The sequence below is a fragment of the Spea bombifrons genome, chromosome 7 (assembly GCF_027358695.1).
Source record: "Spea bombifrons isolate aSpeBom1 chromosome 7, aSpeBom1.2.pri, whole genome shotgun sequence".
Lineage (NCBI taxonomy): Eukaryota > Metazoa > Chordata > Amphibia > Anura > Pelobatidae > Spea > Spea bombifrons.
Window position 1 is genome coordinate 41,860,368 of NC_071093.1, and position 12,365 is coordinate 41,872,732.

At 41.8% G+C, this 12,365-nt stretch overlaps 1 protein-coding gene across 2 annotated transcripts; it reads left to right on the plus strand.

Moving 5' to 3' along the window:
• The first annotated feature begins 1,925 nt into the window (after positions 1–1,925).
• Positions 1,926–6,800, plus strand: C7H8orf33 (chromosome 7 C8orf33 homolog). Of its 2 annotated transcripts, none has more exons than XM_053472155.1 (8): positions 1,926–2,178; positions 2,485–2,538; positions 3,016–3,106; positions 3,362–3,499; positions 4,134–4,768; positions 5,248–5,338; positions 5,607–5,753; positions 6,254–6,800. In XM_053472155.1, the coding sequence occupies exons 2-8, from the start codon at positions 2,530–2,532 to the stop codon at positions 6,481–6,483; spliced, it is 1,341 nt and encodes a 446-aa protein (XP_053328130.1). In that variant the 5' UTR covers positions 1,926–2,178; positions 2,485–2,529; the 3' UTR covers positions 6,484–6,800. The 2 variants fall into 2 exon arrangements, with proteins under 2 accessions (XP_053328130.1, XP_053328131.1); XM_053472156.1 differs by lacking the exon at positions 1,926–2,178 and adding an exon at positions 2,325–2,359.
• Positions 6,801–12,365: the final 5,565 nt, after the last annotated feature.

The following is a 12,365-nucleotide window of genomic DNA, read 5'->3' on the forward strand; positions in this document are numbered from 1 at the left end:
GCAGAAGGGGCCACTGGGTTTAATGGTTTCCATCTATTGCATATATTTAATCTGTATAGGAACCCTGCCGAGGTGAACTGGTTAACTGGGTGGCTTTGGGCCAGAGCGGTAATTTCCAGTATTGACTCACCGTTTATTAAAAAGGCCCTCGGGTTCTGGAGGGGGTTTTGCTTCTTTAATTCCAGAAGCTGGATCTCCCGTATCAGACCTTTCAGACCGGACACCCGATACACGTTCGTGGTCCGGCTCTGCGCCGGGGTCATTAATTTAGAGACAGTTTGTACACAGCCGGACAGCGCATAGAAGACATTCACTTGTTCTGTTTTGGGACCCGTAGGCGGGGGGGCAGAAACGGCCCAAACACAATCCTGCTTCTGATTGTAATAAAAGTATAAAAATATCCAATCTGCTTTATAATTCTGGGAATAGAAACCTATAAATAATGCTGGAATAATGCAAAACCTCCTCTGTAATCATTGCAATGAAACCCAGCCATATTAACCCTTGCTATGCCAGACCTCCTCTGTAATTTATACAATGAACTCCTGTGTAATTGTTGCAAAGGACTGAGCCATATAAACCCTTTCGTTGCCGGGGTTCATTGCACACTTCCCTTGGCATTATAGGGCTATACTGAATACATATTGCTTGGCTTCTGGCAATCACATGAGAATAAACGTTATGTACGTACGGCTGTCGTTTCTTACCTCGGCGATGAACGCGTAAAGCAAAAAGTTACAGGGCAAGGGGGGCAAATAGCGCAATTATGTTGATTTACAGCGAGGGGTAAAGCGTCAACATGTTCTTTTGATGGATTTATAAGCAGCAGCTACATTATTTAACTACTTGTTATCAGGAAAAAATATACAGAATTCCTGGCCCGTACACGGCCCTCGGGGACCCTGTCTAATACACGGAAGGGTATCCTATAGAAAGCTGTGATGTGTCTACTATGGAAAGGTGTGTATAATGATGTATATTACACCTGGGCTATTACCATTACTTTTTTTTACCCTGAATCTTGGGATTTTGGCCCCAATCTCAGGGCCACAAAGTGTACAGATCACCCCTTCCTATTATTCACTGCTGCGATCATATATATATGACTCCCAGTTGGTGCCTTTGCTATACCTGCTTGAATGCAGGTGACTCAATTAAGTGTATCGTTAAATAATGTCATGGTTTCTATAATGACCGGTAACAGGTTTGGCGATCACATTGAATCTTCACAATGACCTATTAAAGGGTTAATATTTTGAGTCTCAGGGTCAGCTCATTTAGAAAGTTTCCAGATATAACTATTACCCACCGGTTACCCTTTCATGGCAGAAAGGGGTAGAGCGGCCCCCTGAAGGCAGGATCGGACAGCCCTGAGCTTGATTCTTAACTGGACCGATGCTGGGTGCCGGTGCATGCGCAGCGCTCCGGTAACTGGAGGGTTCTTTTATTTAATTGGGAAAAATCCGAGACGGTCAGGGAGTAATTTGATCTGCGGAGTTTATTTCTGGCCGCGATCTGGCAGCCTGCGTAATGATAGCAACGCTTGCTGGTAGCCGTATACAGGGGGCTCTACAGCTGACATAATGAAGACCCTCAGAGTAAACTGGTTCCAGGGCAAAGCCTCAATAACTAGCGGGCTTTAGCCCTAGATCTTTAGCACCAGATGGGTTTCTTGTCGCACAAAAACCAGGACACTTGGGGGTTATGAGTCAGGTCACTGCAGAGGCATGTCTATGTTGGCATGGATGGGCGTTATAGGGGTTGCAATTCTACAACTGCAGTTCATTCATAACATTACAGTATAAAAGTATCATAAACATGTTCTATTAACACATTCAGTGCCAGAAGGGCAGCAGAGCACAACAAACCTGCTAATGTTAAGGAATAACTCGAATCACAGCCGGCCAGTGAAAAGCCTGGGCTACAGCTCAGAGGGGTGAACAATCTGCGTGTGTTTTATGGACATTTCCCAAATCACCTGAGAATATTTATAAAGTAGCTAAATAACAATTTTTCCTGACTTCTTGTGCTAGAAACCCTCTTTATACTGTTTAGACGGAACCTTTTATATGCGGAACTAAAGGGCAGGCGTTTCGGTTCCCCCCCGGAAGCCTATTTGAACGGAGACAGATGGGGAATGAATTCCCGAAAGGACGCTCAGCACGGGCAAAGCATAGTGTGCGTGTTTACACTATTCCTTAATGTAATGTGTGTAGCAGAGGGTCAGCGAGAGAGAAGCGTGGTGCTGCGTGTACCCTGATAGTGTCCATTTATCAGTTTATTTACGGTAATAAACTGCTTCAGTCACTTGCAGAGCCTGCTGTCTGCCACTTCCACTGCCACTCGTGGTTTCTCGTGGGTAAAGTAACTAAAAGTTGCTCTGCAGACTATCTATAGAACTGACATTTAAGTCTTTTTGATGTTGCATATTATATTTCATAATTTTCTCAAACTTTGGGAGTTTTCACTCATTTTGTGATTCAGGTGTGAAGTCGCTGGAGTAACGCGGTAATCCGGTTCAGCCTCGCCATGGAGGAGGTGAGATTCACTTTATCCGCCGCTGTAACTTTCTTTTATGATGTGTTTTGCCTTTTATTTGTTAAAATCCTACACTTTGGGCAAGCGGCACACTCCGCACAGGACACTGGGAGTGAGCATACCTCCCAACAGTCCCGGGTTTTGTGAGGGTGCCATGCCTCACCTTCCCAAACCCCCCAACACGGGTATCCCAATTTGGCACCTGAAACGTTGGGGGTATGAGGGAGTGCAGCGTAACACCCCCCCCCCATCCAACTTCTCAAATAGCCAGAGGGGCAGTTTTGTTTTAGGGGGTCTGGTTAGAGGCACGCCTAGGGGCCGGGGCTTTACCAAGACATTTTTATATAACGATGCACCCAAAAGAAAGGTTTTATTTTTTGCGTTTTCTGGCCAGGGCAGGAGGTAGCCGTCTTCTCCGTTCTAGATTAGGTAACACGAGTTAATGTTATCTTTGCTTTGGCTCGTGGAATTGTGTAGGCACCTAAGGGAACTTTTGAAGATGAGCTGGAATGGTGCATCCAACAACTGGAGAAAGGACTTCTGAGGCGGAATCCCACCCCAAAACAAGGTGCATAGCTTTACGAGAACATGACTTCTGGATCTTTAGCATTGTGACCCGTGAGGAAATAAAATCCAAGTATAATCAGGGTAACTTTAGCCTAGAACTTCCGATTACTACAGCTCATCGCTACAGACATGCATTGACCTGTAACATTCTTATCAAAATAAAATATTTTATCTAATTTAAACTTACCGTTTTTACCGTGGGTCTGGCACAACATAGATGGGTAACGCGCTTCTCGGTTGTTGTTTTTTATATCAGTATCGGAAGCTCAGCGTGTCCTCCAGGTCCTGCGCTCTCGGAAAGCTCCCTTTGTAAAGAAGCGTCAGATGATGAATCAAGTGTTCGGAAACTACCGTTTAAAAATGGCCGAAGAGCGAAAAGCTGAAGAAAAAGCAGGTTTGTATCGATATTATTAAAATCAATAGTGGATGTTTTTTATGCGTTCTAAATCATACCCCGGATTCTTCTTATGACCAAATGGGGACCTAGGGCAGCACCCCCAGCCACCACCTCCTCAGCGTCCAGGTAAAGCAATGGCGTTGCGCACCTTTTGAGAAACAGATCGACGGGGTATCTCTCGGTGGGTCGTGTCACGACATCGTATCCCGGCGAACTGTGTCACGACATCGTATCCCGGCGGACGGTGTCACGACATCGTATCCCGGCGGGCCGTGTCTTAAAGGCCTTTTAATGAAGCCTTTGGATGCTGTGCTGAGCCGGCACAGCCTTCATAGCGTAAATAGGTCTGTTGGGTAGATGAAAGATCTTCCTCCTAACCAGCCCATTGTGCAGCAGGACACGAGGGGGCTTGATCCTCCAAATGTTGTACCAAGGACACTGCTGCCCCCTGGAGCTGGAGCTGGACCTGGCCAGGATATGTCATTGGAGAAGGAGAAGCCTTCAGAAGCCGTTTCCCATATTTTACCTATAACCTTTCCCAGTGTACAATTTGCTGGCGCTATTTCCTTCATATCTGCTGTATCGTTTTGTGGAAAGAACTATAACTTTTATTATTTTTTTTTCCTTAAAGCTACCAACTCCTCCGATGCTCAGATCCAAGAAGGTGCCTCTCAGGATTCTCACAGCGTTTCCTATAGGAAGTGTTCGAAGGACACGCCAGGCGGCTCCGGGAGCTGGTTCCCAGCATCTAATAATTCCTTCAAGTTCAACTTCTGTCCAGATGAGAAGGTTCCAAGCACCGACGGTGGGTCTGTGGACTCTGAGAAAAACCCTAATGAACTTATCAAAGCTAACGATGTTGAACAGGGACGTGTCATGGATTCGGGTGAAAAGTCTGGATTCTCCTTCAACTTCCAGATACCCTGTGATATGGAAGCACCATCGCAGAGCTCAGACTGTCAGGGTCGGGGCTGTGTTCAGGAGACCTCTGGGCCGCTCGCCGTTGGGTCATCATCTCCAGAGGAGACACAAACGGTGTCTGAACCAGAAAGATCTCAGCAAAGCGATAAAAAATCAGAAGTTCCAACAAAGACTTTAACTCAGGATGTGTCCGAGAAGATTCCTGGAGACTCTCCCAAGAAGAAAAAGAAGAAAGCCTCTCGCGGGAAGGGCCCGACTGGAGGAGGAGGACCGAAAGACAATAATAAAGCAGCAGGGACTCAAAGCGAGACCGTGAAAAATGTACCCCCCCGAGATGAATCTCAAGTAAGCCTATTTTCAACGGTCAAAAATAATGCAGAACTAGGAAGCACATCGGGGGGGGGGGGATAATTTTCTGTTAGGGCCTCCTATTATGATAGATGCTGATTATTAAAAAACTTGCAGTCGTTATCTTTTTTTTTTTCTTGCCCACATCCTTACTTACAGCCACCCGGAGGAAGCACACTGTCAGATCCGCAGTTTAAAAACAATCTAACCATCCAACAGAAAATATAAAGCAGAGAAATGTATTTCAAACGTTATTCTCTTTGTTAAATATACTTTTTTCATTGGATACTTGATGTCCCTGTCCTAAAGCTTCTGTATCTCTGCCAATCATTTGTTTGGTAACGGCGATAACCAATACTAAAAGCTGAAGCGGCGTTTTCATTCTTTTCACGATTTGCCTCCCGACATCGTGTTTTTATTTTTTAATTAATGCTTATTTAAAGTCCCCAAACCTCGTTTGGTCTTGCGTATTTCAGACGGCAGAGGAGGAGCTGCGGAGGGAGCTGGACTGGTGCATCGAGCAGCTGGAAATAGGGCTACAAAGGCAAAAATCTACACCGAAACAGGGTGAGTAGGAGATCTAAAGTAATAAAACAACAAATAGAGAATGGCTATTGTGTATTTTAAAGGCATTAATAAAGTCTAAATATATATAATGACTACCGTACGAAGCTCATCTGTAGTTAGGAACCCTGTGCCTTTAAATCATATATTTATACCCGCTGCCTGCTTAATGTAAATATATGAAACTAATGCATACTCTGTACATGCGGCCCTCTATATGTCCCGTAAGATCACCCTCTGCTCAGACTCTTTCTCTGTATTTCTCACGCAGTGGAAGAAGCCACGCGCGCCATCAAGACCCTGCGAAGCGAGAAGGCGGCGTTGGTTAAGAAGCGCCAGGTCATGCGGGCGATGTTTGGGGATTACAGGAGCAAGATGGAGCAGGAGAAACAGAAGCAGCTGAGGTTAATGCAGATCGGTGAGTGATATAAAATCGACAATTATTGGGGAGAAATAATCAAGTTCCTGGGCACAGGCAGTCAACATGGCTGATCTCATCGCACTTGGCACACTCCTGCGGCCAGCTGCCACAGCTCCTAATACGATAACCGCATGACATTAATATGTATCCTGTTACTTTTTGTTTGTAACGCTGAACGTCTCTGATTCTTAAGTTAGATTTTCTTGCATCATTTTATGTCTTAATATTATTTAATTTTTTAGTTTTTTGTTAACATAGTGTTTCTTTTTCCATTTTTCTTTCCGTAGATCACTGCCTGTCCTTCCTCTGGAAGAGACCGGGTTTGTGATCTACTGCTCACTGGCTTATTCTTATTGGCCACCAATGACTTTGATGTAGCCAAAAAGACGCGTAGCCCGATGATTGCACCAAAAAAGGGGTACAGATTACCGTAGCTCAAAAAAATAAGTGATTTTGCTTTGAGGGAAGTGATGTGTTTAATGCGTCTTTCTTCGTAGCGGCGCAGTCTGCTCGGGTCAGCGAAGTGACCGGCGTTGCGAGGCGAAAGAGCAGCAAAGTCTTCAGGCGGAGCATCAATAAAACTCTCCGTACCCCAAGAGCGCATCACGCCGGCAGCCCAGCTCCCCGCGTCTCCAATTCAGAGCCCGCGGACCCCGGAACGCCAAGTCAACGAGTGTTTGTACTCGCACTGTTGAATGAGCCTTTCTGCTTTAATTTTCAAGTATAAAACGTATCCCTCTACTTAAGTCTAGTTCTACATATTTAAATGTTCAGAGCGGATATTTAATAATAATGCACTTCAACTCATGAGGCTAAAGAGGTGTCTTTAACCTGCAAAGTGCCTTTTTATTTGGATTCGGTGACCCCCTGTAAAAAGATTTGTGTTTATTAGAGAGAAAAAAAGTAATTTTCTTTGGTTTTTATTTCTTTGTCTTTTGTTTTGTTTTTTTTATGTAAAAAACAAAAGGTAATTATGTTTTATCAGGAACTATCAGAGGATGTTGCTGGGACATTGTCAATAAAATAAACTATAAAAAAACAAAACATTTTTACATATTTATGCTATGTCTGTTTTTAATAATTGTGATTGAATATAAAATACGTTTATAATATCAAAATCAGTACATGTAAGACGAATACCACATTCAGTGCAAGGCAAGTTCAATATAATCTGAATGTTTTCCCCGTAACGTTGGAGTTAACTTTCATTTATTTGGATTCAGATTTTAGATTAGAACTTGGTGGGTCGTGATGGAATTATGCTGGAGATTTTAAATATTTTGGGTCTAAGAAAGTAATTTCCTACTGTAAGTTTCTTTGCAATTAAATAGATGCAGGAAAAAAAATAAGTAAAGTAAAATGGGATCTGAAATCTCATTAATCTACTAAGAAAAAAAAAATCAAAATGAAGCCTGGGTTATTAAACTTTTTCCGTTTCTCCTACGCGTGAGAATGTTGCAATAGTAATAAAGTGTTGAAATTCTGTTGCAATTCAAAATTATAGAGTCCCCCTCCCTATGTATACGTTCTGCATCGAGAAACCTGACCCCTAATATAACCGCGGCCTATGTTACGGCATCGTTTTTTAGGTGACGCCTTAATAATACCAGTTTTCGTTCCCCCGTGTTTTTGTAACACTTCTTTAGATGGTACTTGATTACAAAATGGCCGCCCTCTGTCAACAACATGGCTTCGTTCCAGCCAGATAATGAAATAAAAGCCTTTGCCCTCTTATCTGATTGGTTGGCAAAGAAGAAACTGCAACAGGAGATCTCGAAATGTCATTGGCTAAGGTGTCATCCAAACACGTTGCTGATTGGCTGGGTGTTTTTGGCGCGTTGAGCAGCTGGTGAGGGTTAGTTATATTTCACCTCTTGTAACAGTTACTTCACTGAAGACAATTAAGTTGAAGACTGTAAACAAGTAAACAACTCGCTACGAACTAGTCTGTTATAAGGGACATATAGCTCTTAAAGGGCATTTTTACCTGATTTTCTCCATTTTGTAAAAAAAAAAAATAAAAAAAAAGGGAAAAAATGCTATTTGGAGAAAAGAAAAAAACAGAACTCTACGATTTTTTTTCTTATTAATAACTAGGCTCTTAACAATTCCTTCTGAATCATTTTGCAACTAAAATTTTCTGAAGATACTGTTTCAAGAGGTGTCCTCAAACCCTGCTTTACGTCTACAGAGGATACGCTAGATCGTCTGGAAAATGGATGAGGTCTGGATCATTTCCTTATGTCTCACCTTGTTTGCTTTTTTTATTGTTGTCTGGTCGTCAAGGAAAAAACCCGAGCCAGAACCCGAAAGTATCCGTAAACGGCCAGCCTCCGTACCCGCTAGCTATGGAGGAAACACTCTGCAAGTGGACGAAGAAGAAGTGGAGAAGATGATGGCCAGGTTGACCAAGCTGTTAAGTGAAGCAGAAGAAAAGAAAAGAGAAGTCCTTCAGGAGAGGAGAAAGATCGTTCCCCAGGAAAGGGAAGAAGAACGTTCCCTGCACAGACGAGAAGTTGAAAATGCCAATGAAACCCAAGAGTCAATGGGAAAGTCGCCAGAGAAGAACCAGCCTGCCTATCAACCGAGCCATCACAGGGTTCAGGTATGGGTCAAGGCGAGGTAAAATTAGTCCATTCAGCAGTAACGCAGACCCAAAGGTCATATTTAGCAACACGGGAATTATACATTTATTTCAGCAAGTCATGGAAAGCCCCCATCTGGAAATGTAGCAAATATTTTAGTATAATTATTGGAATTCCACTTAAACAAAATGTTCTAAAACGTGCTAAAAGGTACCGCTGCCAAATGTAAATGCCAGTATTATTCATATTATAAACAATAATAATATTCTTATATAAATAATATCTATTACAGCATTATTCTTATTATTTACAATAATAATATTTATTATTATATAAATATATTATTATTATATATTACAGCATTCTTATTTACAATATTTATTATATAAATATAATTAGTATTATATATTACAGCATTATTCTTATTATAAACAATAATAATATTTATTATATAAATAATATATTATATATTACAGCATTATTCTTATTATTAACAATAATATGTATTATTTTTATTACTGATAATAGTTATTATTTCTTTTTATAGCTCTATCATATTCTGCATTTCCGTATTTAATTATAATATTAACGCAGAGATATTTTGTAAAAAAAAAAAAAAATCGAATTCTAAGGGTGGAGAAAAAAGATAACATTCCACGTTTCAGGAAAAGTTATCTGAGAGATCTGAGTTTCTAATCTCTATAAATTTGGGAAATTATGTTTTGCATTCTGTCTCGTTCTGCTGTATTTCTTTCTTATACAGGAAATTTAATATTTTGAATTTTTGGTCATATTTTTGCCACGTTTTTGGATGTTTCTTAGTTTTTTTTCTCATGGTACAAACAAGTTTGTAATATATTGTTACAAGGCACCAATACAGTAATATTCATTTTCGTTAAGATATTTTATTATTTATACTTTCCTGACCCAATGATGTAGATTATACAGAAAAAATAAATAATTTCACGTATTAAAATGATCAACAAAAAAAATCGATATAAAAATCAGGTTTATTTAAAAAAAAAAAAAATCAATAAAGAGACAAAAAAAATTAATTAAATCGAAAAATTGGCCCAATTAACACTTTGTGTTATTATTATCTTTATTGTTGTCGCCCTCCGTGATATATATACTTCTCACGCACAGATCTCGATCGCATATATGGCATATCCCGGCGCTCCAGACATGGCGGCTGTTGGGGGTCACAGGAAAACAGGATCTATGGGAATAGATTCCTGTAATCATAGACCACAAAGTACACAAGAGGGGGCTCATAACTGGTTTGTGAAGGATTGGTGCAGCTGGTGGTGCTGCTCTAAAACTGAGGGTTTTAGGTACCCAAGATGGACGGTCCCTCCTAAAGATGGCATGGTGGTCCTCTACTGAGATGGGCACGGTTCCCCGGGGAGGTTGGCACCATAAGGTCTTCTCCTCCGTATGTTCTTCTTTAATGATTCAATGTATGGTTATAGCCATGAGATGAAAGAAACTAATTAACATTGTAACTGAGAATGCCAATACCAGATTAATCCTTCAGCTTCCGACCTGCTGCTTGGAGGATTTCGTTTTGATATGTAACAGGTGAACGAGGATCATGTGTGTCCCGTAAACATGCGGATTCTATATTTGGTAGGTTTCTAAAATTAACTCTGCTCTTTGCACTTGTACCTTGTATTGCGATTAAGCGTCTGCCGTTCCCTCTCCGGCATGTCGTATCCTCACGTGCCAATGTTGGGAGGATGCAGGTGAGCATTCAGGCTTTGGTTACAATATGAGGCTGAAAACTTATATATAGAGTATATGTGTGTATATATATATGTGTGTGTATATGTATGAGTATACACACAATCACCCTCAATCACAGGGGATGCGGGGTCCGGTATAATCCCCCTAACCACTCGGCTGTCTTAGAGATTTGTAGCATCCATCACAAGCCGCTTTGTCTGCCACACGATGACACCGATCTCTTCCATCACCATCAAAGTCCGCACAGATCTCCAGTTCCCTAACGCTGCCCCATCTTTTCTTTTGCAGGAAAGATCTCCCCCATCTGGTGTTGAGAATATCATGGACGAGATTGGTAATGAGAACTATGGGTGAAACATAAGTGTTGTTTGCTGAGAATATTTAATAATATGTAAAGTTTTGAAGTGTTATGGGATGCAATTAAATTTGCCTTAACATCTACCACCCTCTGAGTTTGCTGCTGCACACAAGCACTCGTATGTTAGTGATTATACCTGGTTGTCTTCTGTCTTTGTGTTCTTTTTACACACATCGGGGACCCATACTCATTTAATTTGGGGACAAAGTACAATTCCAAAGATCCAATTGACCCTAAATGCAATCCGTACCCTAAACCCCCTTACCCAATCCATAACGTAAACCCCCTAACCCAATCCGTACCCTAAACCCCCTAAGTCTATAGTCAGTACTGAATACACTTCAATTTTATTTCCATGACGAGGCATCATCTAACACAAGAGATACAAAAAGATTGAAGGATGGAAACCAATAATACAGCAAGTCTCAGCGCATATTATACATCTGTACCTCAAAGTAGCGTATGAAACATGGTGGGCACCCTGCATACCCGGGTCATTCCGTTTTTTTCAGTTTATCACCCCTTTTATTGTTATAGATGAAGCTACACACCCGAAGAAGAAGGGCTTCTTCCCCCAAATAGTCTAAAAGTAACCAGGCAATTCCCTACAAGCTAGGTCGTCGTCCTGAAATCAGTTTGAATGCTTTGAGCTGTAGTGTTCTGCGTTGGGTAACGGTGTTTATAAAAAGAAGACAATAATGGAAGGAACATAAAGAGATGCTGAGGGAGTTTGATCATTTCTAATGTTCTCTCTCCAGAGCAAGCCGTTCAAGAAACAGAAGAGCCGGACTACTATACCCGGCGCAGGCAGCAGAGAAGACAGTGGTACGTAGAATATACATTTATATCACTTTAAAATCTGGCTCTAAATGAGCGCAGAGATCCCAGATGGGAGTTTCGGACTTTTATGGGGGGCTCTTGCAGTTTTTCGCCAGTGAAGAGTAACCCCTTGCAAACCCAACCGTGGAGTCGCAACGCTTTGCTTCCACTCTGGCTTCCAAAGAGTTAAATCTTGCAGGGGCGAGACACAGAAGATACACAGCTGTGGGGTTTTCTGAGAAATCTGTGGCGTGGATCTATGGATTTCCTCAAATAAAAAAAATTGTTTAAATACCAAAATATACAGTCACGTGCGTGACGCTCGGTATTCGTTGAAGGCAAATGCGTCCTTTTACAGGGCTGCGTATCTTCATATTAGTTATTGATTGATACAGCGCCGTTATGTTACACAGTGCTGTACGATGATTAAACGGGACATGAGAAGTGCTGCGTCATATAACCGTTGAAGGCCCTGCTCCAAGAAGCTTACAATCTATTTTTTTTTTTTGTGAACAGCAGGTCTGAAGTAACAGGACGCGGTGAAATGGACAGCATCTGAAAAGGTCTGTGATCCGGGTGAGATGGATTATGAAGTCATTCTTTGACATCATTTGGTGTCTGTCTGGCATCATTTGGTGTCATGAGAAATGTAATTGATAATGAAAATACCAGGAAGCAACGTTTCTTTTCCAGAATCACCGTATGGCCGCCAAGCCCGTGCTTTCCTTCTAGCTGGCATTGGAGTGTTGTGGTTACTAAGTGTCACATTGGCCCAAGTACAACAGTCCAAGAATTAGCACCTTGTATGTGCAGAGCTCCTTTCCACCCTCTCCCTGTAACCTTTACCGAGCTCCACAGACCTGCTTAGAATTCCACAGATAGAATGTCCTAGGGGTCAGCAAAAGATTCACCCATAAACATCAATTTAAAGAAAAAAGCGAGGCTCGGGCAGCGTTTTTTCTTCTTCTGAGTAATGGTTACCTGGCTTTTAGGACTTCTCATGCCATGGCCCAGGTGCTTCAATATGGGCACGGTGCTCCTGGGTCTCCAACAGATCATCTGATTACCGATATCTGCTCTGGAGTTACCCCTCACTCTCCA

Coding starts and splice junctions, on each gene's coding strand:
- C7H8orf33 (XM_053472155.1), top strand. Junction 5,339..5,606: donor AAAATCTACACCGAAACAGG/GTGAGTAGGAGA, acceptor TTTCTCACGCAG/TGGAAGAAGCCACGCGCGCC. Junction 5,754..6,253: donor GCTGAGGTTAATGCAGATCG/GTGAGTGATATA, acceptor CTTTCTTCGTAG/CGGCGCAGTCTGCTCGGGTC.